General features: G+C 39.7%; 1 protein-coding gene across 1 annotated transcript in view; it reads left to right on the top strand.

Moving 5' to 3' along the window:
• Positions 1 to 5,095: 5,095 nt before the first annotated feature.
• tcf4 (transcription factor 4) overlaps positions 5,096 to 21,386 on the top strand; it is a 176,822-nt gene continuing 160,531 nt past the window's right edge. The window contains 4 exon segments of the mRNA XM_084387639.1: positions 5,096 to 6,386; positions 6,388 to 6,492; positions 6,722 to 6,760; positions 7,499 to 7,574. Of these exon segments, the coding sequence (XP_084243765.1) occupies positions 6,366 to 6,386; positions 6,388 to 6,492; positions 6,722 to 6,760; positions 7,499 to 7,574 (241 nt within the window). The 5' untranslated portion in view covers positions 5,096 to 6,365.

Raw genomic sequence — 21,386 nt, 5'->3', positions numbered from 1 at the left:
ACTCACATTCTTCCCTGCTTTCCCATAGAATCTCTTAGATATTAAAATATAATACAGTAAACTATACAATATATATATATTTATTAAAACTTCTAATCATCAAAAAAGTATCAGTTTCCAACTGTTTTCTGACCACAAGCTTTTGGAATGGTAATATTCAACAAACATTTTTTTATTTTTTTATTTTTGTTATTTAAAAAATGTATACACTTTTATGTTATGACATTATTTTGTCATTTTTGATCAATCTCAATATTTTTACTCTAAAAAAAAAAAAAAAAAAAAAAAAATTAAATCGTGGGAACCATCATTTCAAATCTTACAGAAATTACTGCACAGTGAAAAAAAATATATATATAAATGTATAGTATATGTTTATATATATATATATATATATATGTATATACACTCACCTAAAGGATTATTAGGAACACCTGTTCAATTTCTCATTAATGCAATTATCTAATCAACCAATCACATGGCAGTTGCTTCAATGCATTTAGGGGTGTGGTCCTGGTCAAGACAATCTCCTGAACTCCAAACTGAATGTCAGAATGGGAAAGAAAGGTGATTTAAGCAATTTTGAGCGTGGCATGGTTGTTGGTGCCAGACGGGCCGGTCTGAGTATTTCACAATCTGCTCAGTTACTGGGATTTTCACGCACAACCATTTCTAGGGTTTACAAAGAATGGTGTGAAAAGGGAAAAACATCCAGTATGCGGCAGTCCTGTGAGCGAAAATGCCTTGTTGATGCTAGAGTGTCAGAGGAGAATGGGCCGACTGATTCAAGCTGATAGAAGAGCAACTTTGACTGAAATAACCACTCGTTACAACCGAGGTATGCAGCAAAGCATTTGTGAAGCCACAACACGCACAACCTTGAGGCGGATGGGCTACAACAGCAGAAGACCCCACCGGGTACCACTCATCTCCACTACAAATAAGAAAAAGAGGCTACAATTTGCACAAGCTCACCAAAATTGGACAGTTGAAGACTGGAAAAATGTTGCCTGGTCTGATGAGTCTCGATTTTCTCGAGACATTCAGATGGTAGAGTCAGAATTTGGCGTAAACAGAATGAGAACATGGATCCATCGTGCCTTGTTACCACTGTGCAGGCTGGTGGTGGTGGTGTAATGGTGTGGGGGATGTTTTCTTGGCACACTTTAGGCCCCTTAGTGCCAATTGGGCATCGTTTAAATGCCACGGCCTACCTGAGCATTGTTTCTGACCATGTCCATCCCTTTATGACCACCATGTACCCATCCTCTGATGGCTACTTCCAGCAGGATAATGCACCATGTCACAAAGCTCGAATCATTTCAAATTGGTTTCTTGAACATGACAATGAGTTCACTGTACTAAAATGGCCCCCACAGTCACCAGATCTCAACCCAATAGAGTATCTTTGGGATGTGGTGGAACGGGAGCTTCGTGCCCTGGATGTGCATCCCACAAATCTCCATCAACTGCAAGATGCTATCCTATCAATATGGGCCAACATTTCTAAAGAATGCTTTCAGCACCTGGTTGAATCAATGCCACGTAGAATTAAGGCAGTTCTGAAGGCGAAAGGGGGTCAAACACAGTATTAGTATGGTGTTCCTAATAATCCTTTAGGTGAGTGTATATATATATATATATATATATATATATATATATATATATATATATATATTAAAACAATACATTTAAATTAAATATTATTATTATTATTATTATATATTTAAAATATTTATTTGTATATACAGTGGATATATATGTATATATGTATGTGTGTATATATATATATAAAAACACCAAAATATTTATATTTAAAATATCATATAATTAATTGAATAGATATTAACTTTTTTAAATAAATATATTAATACTGTAAATATGTATTATTTAAAAAAGTTTATATATATATATATATTTCTATGTATGTGTGTGTATGTATATGTGTGTGTATATAAAATATTTATGGATATTAAAATATATGATACTATATTGAAACATAATATATGTATTTTAATATATCATATAATTAATATAATATATAATTTTTGGAGATATCAACTATTTTAATTAAATATTCAAATGTATTAATACCGTAAATATGTATTACTTTAAAAAGTATATAAATACATAGTTGACAAATACTTGAATGAGACTGAATGTAGAACACAGACGTTTCCTCCAGAGTAACGCGTGTCTTCTGTGTCAGACTCCGATCGAGACGGAGAAACACGTCTCCGTGATCTCAAACATCTCGCATCACACTCTCTGAGCTCAACACAAGCCCGGATGAGTGTGTTGCTGCGTCATGTGATCTCTGATGCGTCTCGGAGATCTCTGACGCTTGTGGTCAATCCCTTCCCGTCCAAATCACGAACTGCGAATGATATCCAAACACTAGATCTGAAGAATGACTGGGAATGATGTCCAGACACTTGGATGTGCAGATCCTACATGTCAAGCACAGATAATAAAGTACAATCTCAAATCTGCGTTCTGGAGACGTGGAGAGTCTCGGGCTTAAAGGCTTAGTGTGTATCCTCATTGTGTCAGTATTAAGACATGTTAGCATTGTGTGCTTCAGAAATAGACTTGTGCATTAATCTCGTTCTCCTCAGGAGGAACTTATGCATATTTTCAGGCTCTAAACAAGACATCATAATAGTAGTCTTATGAAGGCAAATGAGAAACTGAACTCAATTTAAGACCTTATTCATTAATGATATTCCTCTCACGTCTAGATTATTCTATTTTTAGTGTTGTTTGGTTAATTTTACTGTCTGACTGATGAATTTACACCAAAATACTGTATAGTTTGATTAGTAGTTTTGATGCACGGTGTTTTATATAGTAACTAAATAAATAAAAATGCAATTGGACCATCTGAAAATCTGAAGAATAACTGAAATAAACGCTGCATTATTATATGGCAGTTTTTGCATTTATTGTGCAACAGGCATGAGATCCCGTTTGGACACACTCGGCCCGGTTGATGACCAGTTGACATGTTCGTCTGCACAGAGAACCGACTGAATCCTCGGCTGGTAGCCCCAGACTGATGCCGGTATTGATTACTGCGGTGTTTTTGCATGAATCTGTGTGACGTTTCACACACAGCTCTCTGTTTCCACAGCTGCGATCACATGTGACGCCTGTGCTTATGTTTCTCTGCTTATGGTTCAGTTATTAATGCTGCAGTCTGAAAAACTTGTTTTGACTACTGTGGTTCACAGGCCTCTGAATAACTGCAGAAATCATAAAATTACTGAAAAAAGTTCAGTTTTATTTTTATATTACACACACACACACACACACACACACACATATATATATATATAATATTTGCATATATATGCAATTATATTTATTTATTTACTTGCTTGTTTATTTAATATATTTATTATTTCTGGATCTGCCTCTAAAAAATATTGGTACTCCAACAAGATAAATGTTTTGTTTTTTTTCTTCTCCTTTTTACTTATTAATAACATTTCGGTTTAATTTTGATTTGTTCAGTCACACTCGACTTATGAAACAATTGCAAAAAACAACAACATTTTAATCCTTTTAAGAACCTCTAAAAATTAGACTATAGTAAAACATCTACTATAATATAATGTAATAAAATATTCTTATACATATATTCTGCACACAATTTGACTTTTGGGGGTTCATGAATGTTAAGAGCTTTTTTCTTTAACTTTACGTCCTCAGAATCGCTCAAATGTGTATTAATAAGCGTTCTGATTTAGTTACATCATCTGCCAGCAGGGTTAAACAGGGTTTAACACTAAAGCGTAAGCGCCCCGACAGGACACATTTTCTGTTTTGCTATTAACTTTTGAATTACACACATATATATATATTTTTACATTAGCAATATTGGCATGCCAGATTTATTTATTTTTTCTTCCAAAATGCGTCAGATTTAGGTCTCATGTTGGTCAGATTCTGCTGCACAGAAATTGCCAAGCGATTTTGAGCGTTCGCCAGTAAAACACTAAAGAAATCTGTCCGTGAAGAAGATGCTGTGACACTTATATTGAGTCACTTTAGGACTTTAGCTACATCTTAAAGATCCTCAGATCCACCAGGAGGCGCTGCAGCCAAACAGGAAGTGATGCGTTTCTGTCCTCAGGATGATTGGCTCATGCATACCAGTTTCCTGACTCACCTGAACAGCATCAGTAGTTTAAAACACGTTCTTGGATGAGCGTTTCGTGACCAGGGAATGGTTTTACAGGTGATCTGTGCTCTTAGTCTTTTGAAGTTGACAGATGCAGGATTGGCCTGGAAACCTCTTTCCTCGAGACTCGTTCTGTCGGATGTGTGTGCTGGTATTTCTGTGATCTGTGGTTCACAGGAAGGTTTGGGTGCAGGTGTGTGAAATAACACACATCAGACCTCTTAAAGAGACACACATGAGGCCCGTGTGTGTGGTCCACCAATACAACCATATTAAATACTTCTTATGACAGCCATAACCATGCATTGATAACCCAGATGACATTAATGGATCAGTTAAACTCATGAAGATCCCGATGCAATTCTGATCACAGTGATATTTATCATCAGGGTTTTCCTGTTAGCTTTCGAAAATTAACACACCTTTTAATTTGACAAACTTTGAGCCACAATTTCAATCAAACTGCATGAGTTTTCGTTGATGTGTTTGACAGATGAAGTCGCAGGTGTTTGGGAAAGTGCTGCCGTGGTTTGAGGAGAAAATATCAGCTAAAGTCATGTTAACAAACACATTTTACTCGAATATTACCAGAATGCGTGTGTTACAGGGGTTAGAGAAGGATTATGTGTGAGGGGCTGAATCTTAAAGGGATAGTTCACCCAAAAATTAAAATCCTGTCATCATTTACTCGGCCTCCAGTTGGGCACCATTGAGGTTTTTTTTTTATACTATGGAAGTCAATGGGGACCAAATTCTTCAAAATATCTTCCTTTGTGATCAGCTGGAAAAAAAAAAGAGAAGAAATTCATACAGGTTTTAAACAACTTTATGGTGAGTAGTAAATGATGACAGAATTTTAATTTTTGGGTGAACTGTCCCTTTAAGGTCAGTCACACACTCTAAAAAAAAAAAAAAAAAAAATGCTGGGTTGTTTTAATCCATGTTTGGGTCAGATATGGACAAACCCAACCAAATTTAAACCAATGGTTTGTCCATATTTGACCCAAACATGGGTTGAAACAACCCAGCATTTCAATGAGAAATATAAAGATATATAAAAGAATAACAGAGCCCACAACACAACTATGACGGCACAGAGAAATTATATAGTACAGTAATTTGAATCGCTTTCAGATCTATTTTGTTCCCCAGCTAATGAACAATAAAAACATTGACAGCCAATCAGAAACCATCAGCTTTAACGAGCACAAGCGCTAATATAGTTATCGTTATAGTTATCGTTCTTGGTGTGAACGGGCCTTAAAGGGTAACAATTAAATCATTAATACATTTTTTTTTGCTTTAGAAATTATCTGAAAGAAAGCATTTGATGTTGCATTAGCAATTATGTTGTCTTATAAATGTGAAACAGCAATATTGAAACTGTTCCCCACATCAATCTCTAGTTTTTGTTTTGTCTTGTCTTTAACAAATTTATATGAATACTGTGCTGACCTATTTGTTTATTCTTATTATTAATTTAAACATCCACAGATTCACATATTTTTTTAAATAAATATATTTAAATAAAAATTCACGTGACCCAAAGTTGGTCCTTTCCGCGGTCGTTCGTGCTCTAGGACGCGCGCACAAATATGAAATAATTTTTAAAAGTCGAACCAACGCCTTCGCGCTCTCGATCAGACGGTGAAGCGTTTAATACGAGGTTGTGTGAGTGAAAGTTGTGCTTTTCCGCGCGGTATTCCGGAGTGTGTTCGTCTGAATGAAGCGCTCCTGCAGTAGACGAGCTGAACGATAGACTTCACCGTCCGTCCTGTCAATAAAACACTCCACGAGCCGCACGAAGCACGACCTGAGTGTTAGTTTAATCCCCGATCTCACTCAGTTATTGATCGGCTGTGTTGATTCGGATTGCTGAAGCCGCGCGCCGGAGGGACACTTGGAGAGAGTTTCTTCATCTTGAATGTGTGATCGCGTTACCGGACACCTGCGCGTCCACTTCACCTGGTGGAAGAATGATCCTCTGATCCACAGTCTCTTTTTCACGCAGAGTGGATTTTTTGGGGCTCGATCGTGCCGTGGGTCCGTGTGTGTGTGTATGTGTGTGTGTGTGTGTGTGCGAGAGAGATAGAGCGCGAGCGCGTGCGCGCGCGTGTGTGTTTCTGAAGATCAGACACGCTCCTCCTGATCGGGTGTTTTCTCATTGCGATCTGTTTCCATGTTTTTAGGTTTATGTGATATTTCTAAAAATGCATCATCACCATCATCATCACCATCATCATCATCAGAGAATGGCCGCGTTAGGGACGGATAAAGAACTGAGCGATTTGCTGGATTTCAGCGCGGTAAGTGACTTTACGTCTCCATGCTGCAGGTCAATGATCACACTTTGTTTGGTTTTGTCACATTTCATTGTGTTTCTGTGCGCAGATGTTTGTGTAGAAGTGTTGTAAGATGACTTTTTTGCGCACTGACTGTGCCGCGTAATTGCATTTGAAATCTGAAAGAAAGTTGCAAAAGCTTATGTGGATTTGATAGATGTGATGTTGCATTAGTAATTCTGTTGTCTTATAGATGCGAAACAGCGATTTGAAAATGTTCCCCACATCAATGGTAGTATATCCCACTTTATTCAGTCTTTTCTTGTGTTTCCTTTTTCCTTTTCTTTAATATAGAGTCTTATGAATGTTGTGTTGACCCTTTAAAAAAACAAAAAATCCTTAAGGAATTCTAATGGAATTTCTCGTGATTATATTCTAATGGGATCAAATGCAGTTGAAATTCTGAAGACAGAAAAAAAAAAAACAATTCCAGTTGAATCTTACAAGATTCTTGTTTGATCCCATTAGGATTTCTTCCAAATGCTGAAAGAAATCCCATTAGCATTCCTTGATGATTCAGAGATTAGAGTTGATTCTAGTGGACTGATGATGTCTTCAATCTGGTTCAGTGTCAAAAAGTAAAAAAAAAAAAAAAAAAAAAGGCTAAATGTGCATCCTGTGAGAAATGCTTTTGGGAAGTTTTCACTCAGGAAATGTGTTTTCATGAAGCCACAGTTCCACAAATATTCCAGCTGTCCGACAGACAGACAGTGGAGGGCTGAACTGGCACTCAGGCTATAGTTTATGTGCTCATGTGAAATTTGGCTTGGTTTTGATTTTGCATCCGCATTAGAGGGTTATATTATTCATCAAATTAACAGTAAGATTATGCATGCATTTCTGATGTCAAACAGTGCATAATGTTGAGCTCAGACTGACCTGTAATATTAACCAGTGTGTGTTTTAATATTCTCTCATTCAGGGCCGGTTTGCGGAAGTTTTTTAATGTGTTGTCATGATTGTTTTGTAGATGTTTTCCCCTCCTGTCAGCGGCGGGAAGAACAACGGACCGACGTCTCTGGGAAGTGGACATTTCTCCGGCTCAAGTATGTCGTGTGAAACACAAGTGTGTGTTCTGAGGTGTGGAACGGCCTCTGTCGCTGTCACAGAGTGATTATGAGCTTGGTTTGAATATGCAGTGTGTGTGTGTGTGTGGGGGAGATATTAGTGACTTTGACCTGGCAAACTTCTTCTTTAGGTGTGTGTGTGTGTGTGTGTGTGTCACAGTTAACATGCTGTGAGAATTTTGCATTTTGCTTTGAGATCTGAATTTGATTGTTGTGTCACGACTGTGTGTGTGTGTGTGGCTAGATATTTGTGACTTTGACCTGGCAGACTTCTTCAGGTGTGTGTGTGTGTGTGTGTGTGAGACACATGCAAGTCACAGTTCATGTGCTGTGAGAATTTTGCAATGTGAGTTTTGATTGTTGTGGCACGACGGTGTTCGTCTCGTCTTCTGCACACACACACACTCACACATGATTCGCGCGACACACACCTGCAGGGTTTGTGGACCACAGAGATCTGTATTGTTAAAGTGCGTGTTTTATAAAACGTGACATTACGTCGGAGGTTTGCAATGAGCTGATTTTAATCCCGTCTCTGATGAATGTTTCCTGCAGGAAAGAAAAAAAAAAAGACCGGCAGCAAATAAATAAATAATTAGAAGAGACAAAAAATAAATGACCTTGACCCCGGAGCGGGATTCAGGAAGAGGAGCGACGGAAACCCGTGCAACATATGGAATGCGCCGCTCATTCCTGCGCACGCTCTTTACACGGCATGCATGTGTGTTTCGTCTCCAGCGCTGATGCCGTGATGTGCAGCACAGATGGAGGACTGAGAGTGTGTGTCGTGGCCCAGTGTGTCTTCATGTCGTCAATGGCTGCTATTGTTTTCCTCAGACTTGAGTGTTGTTTAGGGTTGGATAATTTGCATGCCGCCCCCTTCCCCCTTCTTTGCCCCTCGGTTCCTGCGCTTTCGCCCGGATTGTGCCGCAGTTTCCCTCCGTTGGAAAGTCGGGCAGAAGGACGGAGGAGGGGGGGGGGGGGGGGGGGGGGGGGTCTCAAAACTACGGCGAGTCTGTTGCCATGCGACTTGCCATGCATTTGGCTTCCAATCACTCGGAAATGTTTCATAAAGTGTGAATCGTTGAGGAAAAAAACGAGAATAAATTAAATAAATAACACGCAACTCATGAGAACGTGTGGGCACGGCGCTAAATTTATGCATTATCTCTCGGTTTTGAAGCGTGCCCGTTTCCCGTGCCAGTCTCTGGCGTCTGAGAGGATTCGGCTAACGGCTGATAGGCCCGCGCGTTTGTTCTGGTAACAGCCGTGGCTTATTAAGCCACGTTGAAAAGTGGGGTTATTTTAATAACGCGTGGAAGAAAAAGAAAAAAAAAAGCCGCTGCTATTTGCATCGCTCTGTTTTGGTTATGCCTGTCAGTCAAACGCCAGCGATTGCATTAAGCGCAGAGATGAAGCGAGAGAAGAAGATCTCTCCTCCCACTATCCAGCACCTCTCCCAGAGTCTTTGTCTTTCTCTTAGCGGCGCAGAAAAGAGCCGAGGCGGAGAGAGGGAGACATGCGGAGGAATATCAAACCCTTTAATTGTGCTTGAGATTAGGAATTAATGAGCGTTTTAGCTTGTAATAGCAATATTAGTGCTACAATGTGCTATCTAATGCTAATAATGAGGCTGCGTGTAATAGGCAGGTTTCCAGGCCTCTGACTCGGTGGGGTTGACTCTAAAAATAATGTCACTCCAGCAACTCTTCGTGACTTTTCCCAGCGCTACACTATTATTCCGGGTGAAATGACTCCATGTTCGTAGCTTTACGTCTCATCCGTTCTCGTGTTGATCCCGCCAGGTTTGACATCAGTGATCGTCAGTGTGTTTATGAATGGAGGAGATGATTTTCAGTGAATAGTGACTTATATTTGGGTCTGTCCTGCACTCACAGCATCACTTCAGAAGACTTGAGTCATGTAGACTACTGACCTTTTGTTGTTTTTGCCTTCAGATATTGTACATGTTTATCTACCATTTATGATTTTTTCATATTGTTGTACAGTAGTTAGAGGTGTGTTTCAAGGCTCAAAATGTGGGTGTATGTAATTATTACTATAAACAATTATTATACATTTTTATTATATAAAATACATATAATTATAATTTTAACGCTCTTAATAGTATAATTAATCTTAAAAATAAATAAACATTTTATATATAGATAGATATATGCTCATTACATGAATATGAGCATTTATTTATTTATATATATATATATATATATATATATAATGTATGTATATATACATATATAATGTATGTAATTATTATAAAAAAAATAATATTAATTATTAATTAATTGTTATGTAATATACTTATATATTTTAATGCTCATATTCATATAATGATCCTTAAAATTAATTAAATAAATAAATAAAATAAATTCTAAAAATGATATAAATATATATTATAAAGCTTAGCCTTGACAATCCTCAGAATCAGGATAAAAGTCACTACATTGTTCCATGTATGAATTATCATGTTCTCTTCATTTCTTTGCTTATGGAAAACTTGTAATGACTTTTGCTCAGAGTCTGATAAACAGTAAACACACTTTGACGTTGTGACAGTAAATCTGTATGAATCTTCATATATCAAATATCATATCCTCTAAAGTTTGAATGCACATTACAATATGCGGCACTCCTGACTTTATGATTTTGGCCTCTTGATTTGATCGCTGTAGTAGCATCAATGCTAAGGAAGCTTCTGCTCTATTATTAGCCGATGTCTAGAGACGTCACTGGAGAAAAGCTGCCATGCAAACGCCAGCGTTACGTCAGCGCTGTGGTGTCGGAGAGTCTTGTTGAGTTTAGTTCAGTGTTTGTGTTTGTGTTTGTGCAGAACAGTGTGTGAATCCTGAGATGACCTTCCTCTTGTGCCGTACTGATGTCAGTAGCCTAAACACACACGCTGAAACATCTCTACTTTATGTAGAAAATCAGTGTTGATCAGGAGTATCTTCAGTTCCTGCTCCTTTTGTTCAGATTCTCTGGCCTCTGACTGCGTTTCATACCATCTGTCCCAAATTCACTGAATGCCCAAAAATGGCTCTGAAAGCGCTGAAAATGCCCCAGATATTTAAAATGGGGAACCAAAAAAAAAAAAAAAAAGCCACATAGTCATTTTGATATATTTCATAATATTCTAGATTGTACACTACTGGGCAAATGTTTGGAAGCAATATATTTTTTAAATGTTTTAAAGAAGTCAGCGTTATAATAATCAGAAATGTTTCAACTCATCATATCAGAATGATTTGTGAAGGATCATGTGACACGGAAGGCTGGAGTAATGATGCTTTGATCACAGGAATAAATGACACTTTACTATATATTCACACAGAAAACAGCTGATTTTAAATCGTAATAATATTTCACAATTTTGACTGTATTTTTGGTCCAATAAATGCAGCCCTGGTGAGCAGAGCTCTTGCAAAGTCGTAATTTTTCCATATTTTCGGTTATATTTCATTCGATAATAATATTTCTGATAAACCGATTTGAAAGAGAAAGCCTTTGTAAAGGTTAAAATCAATTCCCGTGGTAAAAGTGAGTCATTTGAGCATCATAATCTGGACAGATCGTCCCCTCACGGCACAATAGCTCCTCTCGTCCTCCCAGAGAAGCAGGCTAAAAGCTGGCCGTGTCCTCCAAAGTTACGTCGGCAGAGTTCGTTTCCCACCATGCCGTTGGCTGGTGCTCTCTCTGCTGACATTGTTGTGTCCTGTAGCCCACTTCCTTTGTGATTAAGTGTCTGTGTTTGTGAATATGTTTCTTGCTCTTTATCTGTGCGCTGCTTTGATAAGGCTGGTCTGGGCTCTCACACACTGTTGGTTTGACCTGGAAACGCGGCTCTTAAACCCGCTTGTGCTCGAACCGCTGAGGAAGGGTGCAGACGCAACACTCTCTGCATGTTGATTAGCGTTTACGTCACGGTGGTGCGGCTTATGAAATCAAAACTCATGTTCCTGGTCTTACTGTGAATGATCATCAGTACGTTATTAGGAAGAAAATTATATGTTAAACCGCCTCTGAAACCACTTTCCTTTCCATCTGACCAGACAGCAACATGGTCCGGCCCAGATCCGGCTCACATCAGCTACATGTGGGTTCCACACGGCCCAGATCCGGCTCACATCTGCTACATGTGGGTTCCACACGGCCCAGATCCACTCACATCCGCTACATGTGGGTTCCACACGGCCCAGATCCACTCACATCCGCTACATGTGGGTTCCACACGGCCCAGATCCGGCTCACATCCGCTACATGTGGGTTCCACACGGCCCAGATCCACTCACATCCGCTACATGTGGGTTCCACACGGCCCAGATCCGGCTCACATCCGCTACATGTGGGTTCCACACGGCCCAGATCCACTCACATCCGCTACATGTGGGTTCCACACGGCCCAGATGCGGCTCACATCCGCTACATGTGGGTTCCACACGGCCCAGATCCACTCACATCCGCTACATGTGGGTTCCACACGGCCCAGATGCGGCTCACATCCGCTACATGTGGGTTCCACACGGCCCAGATCCACTCACATCCGCTACATGTGGGTTCCACACGGCCCAGATCCGGCTCACATCCGCTACATGTGGGTTCCACACGGCCCAGATCCGGCTCACATCCGCTACATGTGGGTTCCACACGGCCCAGATGCGGCTCACATCCGCTACATGTGGGTTCCACACGGCCCAGATCCACTCACATCCGCTACATGTGGGTTCCACACGGCCCAGATCCGGCTCACATCCGCTACATGTGGGTTCCACACGGCCCAGATCCGCTACATGTGGGTTCCACACGGCCCAGATCCACTCACATCCGCTACATGTGGGTTCCACACGGCCCAGATCCGGCTCACATCCGCTACATGTGGGTTCCACACGGCCCAGATCCACTCACATCCGCTACATGTGGGTTCCACACGGCCCAGATGCGGCTCACATCCGCTACATGTGGGTTCCACACGGCCCAGATCCACTCACATCCGCTACATGTGGGTTCCACACGGCCCAGATCCACTCACATCCGCTACATGTGGGTTCCACACGGCCCAGATCCGGCTCACATCCGCTACATGTGGGTTCCACACGGCCCAGATCCACTCACATCCGCTACATGTGGGTTCCACACGGCCCAGATGCGGCTCACATCCGCTACATGTGGGTTCCACACGGCCCAGATCCACTCACATCCGCTACATGTGGGTTCCACACGGCCCAGATGCGGCTCACATCCGCTACATGTGGGTTCCACACGGCCCAGATCCACTCACATCCGCTACATGTGGGTTCCACACGGCCCAGATCCACTCACATCCGCTACATGTGGGTTCCACACGGCCCAGATGCGGGCCGGATCTGTCGCTATGAACTTTTTCACATTAGGGTTTTCTGTTAGAGCGGTGTCGTGTTAGCGGTGCATAAGCTAATAACTAATGATCTTTACAATGGAAGTGAATCAGTCAAAACTAACTTTAACTGGACAATAACTTTATTCTAGAGCTGTTACTGTAATGTCCTATTATCACTGTAAAGCTGCTTTGAAACAATCTATATTGTTAAGAGCGTTATATACCGGGAAATGAAGGTGACTTGACTAGACTTGACTTGACTTGACTATGGATGCCTGTATTATTTTTCGTCTGCATCCATTTAAGTTCGGACATTTTTATGATCCAATCAATTCCCCAAAAATATATCAAATCAAACCCTGCCCTATATTCGTTTTTTTGTCCGCATTACATAAGATTCATGCTGACTGTATACAGTGCATGGTTCTCTGCAATTGTTTCTAACTAATAAATATTATGTGTATTTAAAATAATCTTTTTCAATTAAACAAGGTGGATTTACTATGTACTGTATTATTATTATTATTATTACTTAACATCCTTACACAATGTAGATTTACAATTCATTGTTTTTTTTATCGTTATTTAGTATTATTTAACATCCCTAAACAGGGTAGATATATTAATCATTATTATTTATTATTATTATTTGACGTTCTTTAACAATGTAGATTTTACTATTTTTTTTATCTTTATTATTTAACATCCCTAAACAGGGTAGATATATTAATCATTATTATTTATTATTATTTAACATCCTTAAATAAGGTACATTTTCCATTTACTTTTTTATTATTTATTAAATTTATTAACTCTTTTTTTATTGAAAATCTTGTCGTCCCAAAATGTATTTTGTTTTTCTTGTTTTAAGCTTAAATCTAATAAAATACATTTTCTGAATACAATCTTATATAAATTGTGTCAAATAAATGTATTATGTAAGGATCTACATGAATCCCTTACTGTAAAACAATACAAAAATACTGATTTAAGAATTATTATTATCATATTTCTGTGTTTTTATATTAGTATTTTGATGTTTTAGCTTCCCAGAAGTAAAAAACCCTTCAACAGAAACACAAGTAGAGTTAAAGGAGATAACGGGGATGTTGATGCCAAGCGTGTGATAAACAGGTTGATTTTGAAGGCCGATCGTGTTGTTTTGGACAGAGACGCTGATGTGTGTAAGGAAGTGCAGGAAGAGCTACTTCCTGTTTTTGTGTTCTGGTCTCCTGAGTCGAACGCAGGCTGCGTTTCACCTTCAGTTAATGTTAGATTCGGTCCTTGTGGTTTATCTATTTATGGAGTCTCGTTTAGCTCAGATAGTCGAGTCCAGGTTGATCTAATCTGGTGCAGTTTTGTCCTGTGATGGTAATATAGTCCACCTTCATCTGTCGGCTTCGGTTAATGCGGTCCAGCGATCCAGTTCAATCCGTTCACATCCCTGTAATTGAATGTTATTGTTTTATTTGTATGCCTGAGCTTGACTGTCATTTCTGATCCCGTTCTGTCCGGAGTTGTAATGAAAGACTTGGAAAAAGTGTACCGACTAAAACACGCCACTGTCCACGAGTGATTCAACACCCTCATGAAACAACAATGGGACCAAAGTGCATTGTGGGTAATGAACACCCATCGCTCTGTGCTGATCTTACACGGCCGTTCACAATGATCGCCCTGCCCTTTTCAAACAGGTTCCTGAATGTTCCCATGATTGACTCATGGAGAGTCACTCCCATGCTGCCAAAGAAAAATGACAGATTCAATCTCTTTTATGTCTCGAATGTTTCTCCTAAACGGCAGTGAGAACAAATTGGAGATGACTGCTGAAATCTCAGTGTGTTTTTCCCGGGAAAAAGACCCCGGTAATCTCGTGTGTGTCTCCTCTAGAGTCTCACGCTGTGCTCAGATTTACAATCGAAAGTCAGAGATCTCAATATGAACTCAAACATTTCTCATCAAAAGATCTGAGCTGCTCCACTCGATCATTTTAGAGCTTGACTCATTTTTGTCTGTTTCTATTTCCCCACTTAAGGAGAAACATATCCGGACGGGACTAGTTTAACATGGAGAGGTGGAGTAAAGTACGGTAATAATTACCAGGGCTTCTCTGTGATTTTAGCTCCGTCTGAATGTGCATCTCAGTGATCATGACGGACAATGTCAGTAAAGATTACGGCGTCTTTTACCTTCAGTAAAAAGGTCCGGAAAAATGACCTCAGGTGATACTGATCCCGTGCGAATCGCTGTAAATATGTCCGTAAATATTCCATCATTTCGTGTTTAAAAGTAGTTTTCCGCGGTTTTTTGAGTATGGAGACGCTTGATAACGCATTCAGTCGCGTTCTAGACGCTGGAACGAGTCTGTGGCAAAACTCAAGTGTTTCACACACACCATCAGATCAGAGAGAAGATCGACAGCACTTGTTAGAGGCACGAAACATCTTTTAGCGTTAGATAAGTGCCTTTTACCAACACAATCTGATACATCGTTCGACCGGACATAACTGTTATATATATATAAATATAGGTTATATGTGTTTGCGCACGTGATATCAGGAAGCAGCGTAACACACACATGACGACAGGAGTGACGGCGGTGTGTAAATCGAGTTACTCTCTCACTTCTGCTAGTTTACTGAGATCTCTTATCCCGTGCCAATTAATATTACAGACGTCCTGTGGTAAAATTACACTCCATCTACCCTTGTAAAGTTAATCCCGTCCGAATAGGGCTTAAGAAAGAGAGTCGTATTGGTTTTTTGAGAGTTTTGATTGGTTAACCTCCATATTATATTGGCATTGTTTGTATAAACGTGTCCAATGATGCTCATTTTAGTGGAAATATTAGTAAATTACACTCCATCTACCCTTGTAAAGTTAATCCCGCCTGAATTACTGTAATGTGATTTTGAATCATGTCTCATTTAAGTCTCATAAGTTATGAAAGAGCAACTTCTGAGCTATAACATTTGATTAAATTAACTCTTTCACTCAATGAAGCTCATGATTGTCATTCGCTGCGTTTACATGCAACCAAATAATCCGTTAGTAATCGGCTTGACGGCTCAATCGGACTCAAAAGCCTTCATCTAAACGCCTTAATCGATCCGATTGAGCTCGATCCGAACGAAATTTCATTTATTCCTTTTCTAATCTGATCGAGAGAACACGTAAACACTTGATCGGACTGAAAACCGAAACTGAAAGGCCTGCGCATGTGTAATGACGTAGAAATAGCGTAATGACGAGGGAGTGTCGTATAAATGAGTGTCGTATAAATGAGTGTCTCATCATCCTATAATCCTCCTTTCACTGTGGAGTGGAGCAGGACAACGTCCACCAGTTCCAGACGCTCATCCACACACGACTGGCTTTGGGCATTTCTACCGCGTGATCAATATAAGCAGCGGCACAACGGTTCAGACGCTCACTGTTCCCAAACTATGACCAGAAATGGATAAATATTAAGCCTGCTGTTTGAAACGAATAAAGAATCAATGTAGGAGAATGGTTATGATGCGCAAACATCAGGAAACTCTATATTAGTGCAGTGTGCGCATGGCAAAACATCTATCCAGATTTGAAGCTTGTGACACACAAACACACACATCAACCCGATCACATGATTAGCGTTCATGTAAACACTACGTTCGGTTTCATCAATCCTGAATGAATTCAGTCCCATTGAAACAAAAGTTGTGCATGTAAACGTCGCCACTGAGAACTTTTGGAGAAACATCGGAGACAACTTAAGATGATTCTCAGTAATGTCTCATTAAAGTATCATACGTTATGAAAGAGCAACTTCTAAGCAACAGCATTTAACTCTTTCCCTTAACGAAGCTCATGATCATCAGTGACAAGTTTTAGGAGAAACATCGGAGACAAAGTTGGTACCTAAACGAGCTGACTCCATTACGCGTCTCGATCTCTGAAAGACCCTCCTCTGAGCGTGTGTGTGTGTGTGTGTTAACGAGTGGTCTTGTCCTTAACGAATCCCGTGGTTTTCCGTGCAGGGGTGGGAACAGCACACCTTGTTTTCTCCTCGCACCTGAAGGTGAAGAGACTCAAAAAAAGTGTAATTATCCGTCTGAAAATAAAGGCATAAGAGCAGCACAGTGTGTGTAATTAACACGGCAGGTGACGAGCTCGCGGAAACACAGAACTTTTAATTAAAACGCCTGACTTGTTTGGATATTGTCAAGTGTGTCGCTGTAAGATGTGCCACTGTAATGGCTGCCATAATTGAGCAGCGACAGAGGCTAATGTTAGCATGTTTCACGTGTGTGTGTGTGTGTGTGTGTGTGTGTGTGTGTGTGTGTGTGTGTTTATTATTGGATGTTTCACTGATGTTGTTTTGTGTACAGGGTTCAGAATTAACACTCGCTAAGTTTCACTCTACTTTTATCATCAAACGTTAATCTTTTGATGAGAACGTGCAGGTTTCTTGATGCACGTGGACGTCTGTTGTTCTTATTTGATGTGGGAAAAGGGTCAAACGTGCAGAAGAGTTTGAGGATGAAGGAATCTGTTCAGTGCAGTGGGAAGACGATGCTCTAAATGAGGAGAAATGTTCATGCTGGTTTCAGACTGTGTTTCCATGATCCACGTTCATCTGGTCTTGTTTCTCTTCTTTTATGTGGATGATCACGATTGAGAGCTGTTTATTTATTACTCCAGCCAGAGTTATTAGTTAAAAAATAATTCAAACTATTAATAAAATCTACAATAGGTGCTAAACTAATAGCACTGGATTGATATAAGTATTTTGATGTAAGTATTTTTCTTAATTTCCTCTTAATTATTTAAAGGTACACTGTGCAACTTTTGGTCAAAAACTGCATGTGTTTTGCAGAAGAACATTGTTGTGGTTGTGCTTTGGCTCTGTGCGGATAATATGGTTATCCTAAAACATTCACTACTAGGTATAAGAAATACAACCAGTTTAGATTAAAGGGCTGGTTGATTATGATTTGACTTTTCTAACTTTAGTTAGTGTGTAATGTTGCTGTTTGAGCATAAACAACATCTGCAAAGTTACAACGCTCAAAGTTCAGAGCAAAGGGAGATATTTGCTTTTAAAGAAATAGCTTTTTAAAGGGGTCATATAATGGTACATGCACTTTTACAAGTTGATTGTACTGAAATGTGTGTTGGCAGTGCCTGTACAAAACCGTCATAAAATGATAAAAATCCATCAAGTTTTTTTTTTTTTTAATCTCCTTATATATTTTCCCCTGTCTCAAATCAAGCCGTTCGATTTTGTGACGTCACACGGTCGGACGCCCCTCCCACGATTGTTGATTGACAGCAGCGTTTCAACACAGACCCGCCCTCGCTCGTGAGCAAGCTGTCAATCATAGTGCATTGTTGATACGCTGGAGCACTGTCTACGAGCAGAATGGCGTCTAAGGCTAAGCAATTGTGGTGTTCTGTTCGTGGGTTCATTAGTGTTTTCTTACAATACTAATGAGAATTTTTTATGAAAGTATATTACAAACTTTTAATTTAGACCCTAAAGAATCATATTAGCTTGTACAAAAATGGCATTATAAGCCATTTTATATTGCCATTATCCCTTTAAGGACTACAACAAACGGCTGGTAGGAACTACACAAGCTTTCTCCCAGGTTAGTGACATCACTAACCCTAACATTTACATAAACCCCGCCCCCTGAACACGATTTATAGATTATCAAGACAGAATATGCTAATCAATGACTAGAAGATAACTACACATAAGCTTCATAAATTCATCAACTAATCATTCAGAAATGTCCTGTTGCTTCTACATGTTGTCACTTCTTCTTGAGTCTCTCCATCATTGTCTGACTTCGGTTTGAACATAAAAGGCTAAAAGTTTGTGAAATGTTCAGTGCATGTCTGTGTGAGGTAAAAGGACACAAGCTGTTGAAGCTCCGCCCCCTGCGCCGGGAGCAGCAGCTCATTTGCATTTAAAGGGACAGACACAAAACGGTGCGTTTTTGCTCACCCTCAAAAAGTGACAATTTTAACATGCTATATACAAATATCTGTGGGGTATTTTGAGCTAAAACTTCACATACACACTCTGGGGACATCAGAGACTTATTTTACATCTTGTGAAAATGGCATTATACCCCCACTTTAAAGGATCTCAGGCTGACTAGCTGAAGAGTTACTGTTGGTCACAATAGATAATGCACTACAGTGAACTCCGTTAGAGAGATGCATATGACAGCTTATCTGCTCAATAAAACACCTTACTCTCCTGTTGAGTAATAACAACATCATCATTTCCACAAATCCCTCAGTTCTCCATCTCCTAAAGCCAAGATTATGTTGATTCTTGTTTTATTACGAGCTCATTTGTTTAAAACGGGCGATTCTCCGGAGGCTGGAGATTTAGCGGCTCCATGTCAACCTTTCTCTCTCTCGTCGTGACAACTAACCCCTGCCACACACACACACAACTAACCCCTGCCACACACACACACACACACACCAGAAGCCAGAGCAACTTTACTCTATTTACGGGTATGACGAGACACACATTGACGAGTGACGCATTTACGCAATTTCTCGTGAACCATCCTGACAGTTCTAAAATATAAACACTTATAACAGGCTTACCGTAGTGAATCACGGTAAGACAAAAACACGTTTTGGAAGAAGGATTGATGATGTATTTAAATTGTTAACGTTGAACAAAAACAGAAAGTGACATAGTGCACCTTTTAAACCTTTAAAACTTTTCTATTAAACAAAAGAAGCTTGATTTTGCAGTTATTCTCATGTTGTCGCGCATGAGTGGAATTTCAGGAGGTGTCAGGTTGAAGTGAAGTGTTCAGATTATCTGTGTGTGTGTGTGTGTGAGAGAGAGAGGAGATTTCTTGTCTTGGTTTTCCTAAAAGGCAGTTGAACATCTGGCGGTGTGTATGTGTGTGTGTGTGTGTGTGTGTGTATCTGTGACGCCATTGACATTCCATTCCATCAGTGCTTTGGTTATGGCTGCTGTTTGCATGCATGCATACGCGTGTTTGTGTTTGTGTGTGTGTGCGCGTGTGTGTGTATGTATGTGTGTGCACCCATTTGCAATCGTAGAAAGCACTTGTGTGTTTTATGTGTTTGTTTATGTAGATTTCACGTGTGTGTGTGTGTGTGTGTGTGTGTGTGTGTGTGTGTGTGTGTGTGTGTGTTTTTCTCACTCTCGCGGTGTGGGCAGTACGTGCTACTGTTTTTCCAAGTGCTAATTTTTGCTGCAGTTGCTGGTTTAACGTCCATCTCGTTACAGCCTGAACCAATTACAGCTCTAATTATCCAATAAATATGTATTTAAGAAGCTGTTTACTTTTCGTGTGTGTCGTGACACGTAGAGCAGAAACCAAACCCGCTGGGGTTACACACTTTATACATCATATGAGACAGCGAATACTGTATACTGCAGAGAAACATTCGCAAACTCGCAGATTATAATATTCTGCTTTTGTTTATCTTTGCATTTCTTTTAGTTTTACAAGTGAATTTTACAACAACAAAAACATGTCCAGGTCATATGTCGTACTAAATTATATATATATATATATATATATATATATATATATAATTTAAATAAAGAATATTTTAACATTGTGATAATATTTTGGCACATTTAACCCACACGTTCTCATATATGCATGTGTGTGTGTATATATATATATATACACTTCAGTATTTTTTTATGTATTCCAGCAATGAATTCTAATGATAATCACAACTGTGAATAATAAGAATTACAAAAAGCTCAAATTAAAAGTTATGGATGCATAATAGTTATGAGAATATGGGGGGGTAAATCACAAATTTAGAACGTTCTTCATTTTCATCAAACAAAATGTAATTTTTTGTTTCTGTCTTTTGATTTTCATGACCTGCTCTTGACAGATTCTGTGAAATTCACTCAGAGAGAGAGAGAGAGATAGAGAGAGAGAGAGAGAGAGAGAGACAGACAGGAATGTAACCGGACTCTGCGAGGAGTTTTTCCCACAGAAGTGCCCTCTCATGAAAGGCTTTTGTCTGGCTTCTGTGTTCAAACATACTCGTTTCTCTCTCTCTCTCTCTCTCTCTCTCTCTCTCTCTCTCTCTCGCTCTCTCTCTCGCTCTCTCTCTCTCTCTCGCTCTCTCTCTCGTTCTTTTTTTTCCTCTGAAAGTTTTGCAGGTGTTCAGGGCGCAGCAATGAAACAAGGTCTGTTATTTGGTGTGTGTGTGTGTGTGTGTGTGTGGTGGGTTGGTGGGCGGGGCTTCATGGCCTCTTTCTCCTCCTTCAGGCTCATTGGCTGAGTCGTCGAGAGGAGGGGCTGATGGGTAATGTGAAGATCTGCTCAGTGTAAACACAGTATCTGTTATAGACCCTGACAGACCAGACACACATGGGTCAGTGATGGGATTGAGCTTGT

This window comes from Rutilus rutilus (assembly GCF_951802725.1).
Source record: "Rutilus rutilus genome assembly, chromosome: 18".
Lineage (NCBI taxonomy): Eukaryota > Metazoa > Chordata > Actinopteri > Cypriniformes > Leuciscidae > Rutilus > Rutilus rutilus.
Note: the sequence above shows the minus strand (reverse complement) of the source record. Positions and strands in the feature narration are given on the sequence as shown.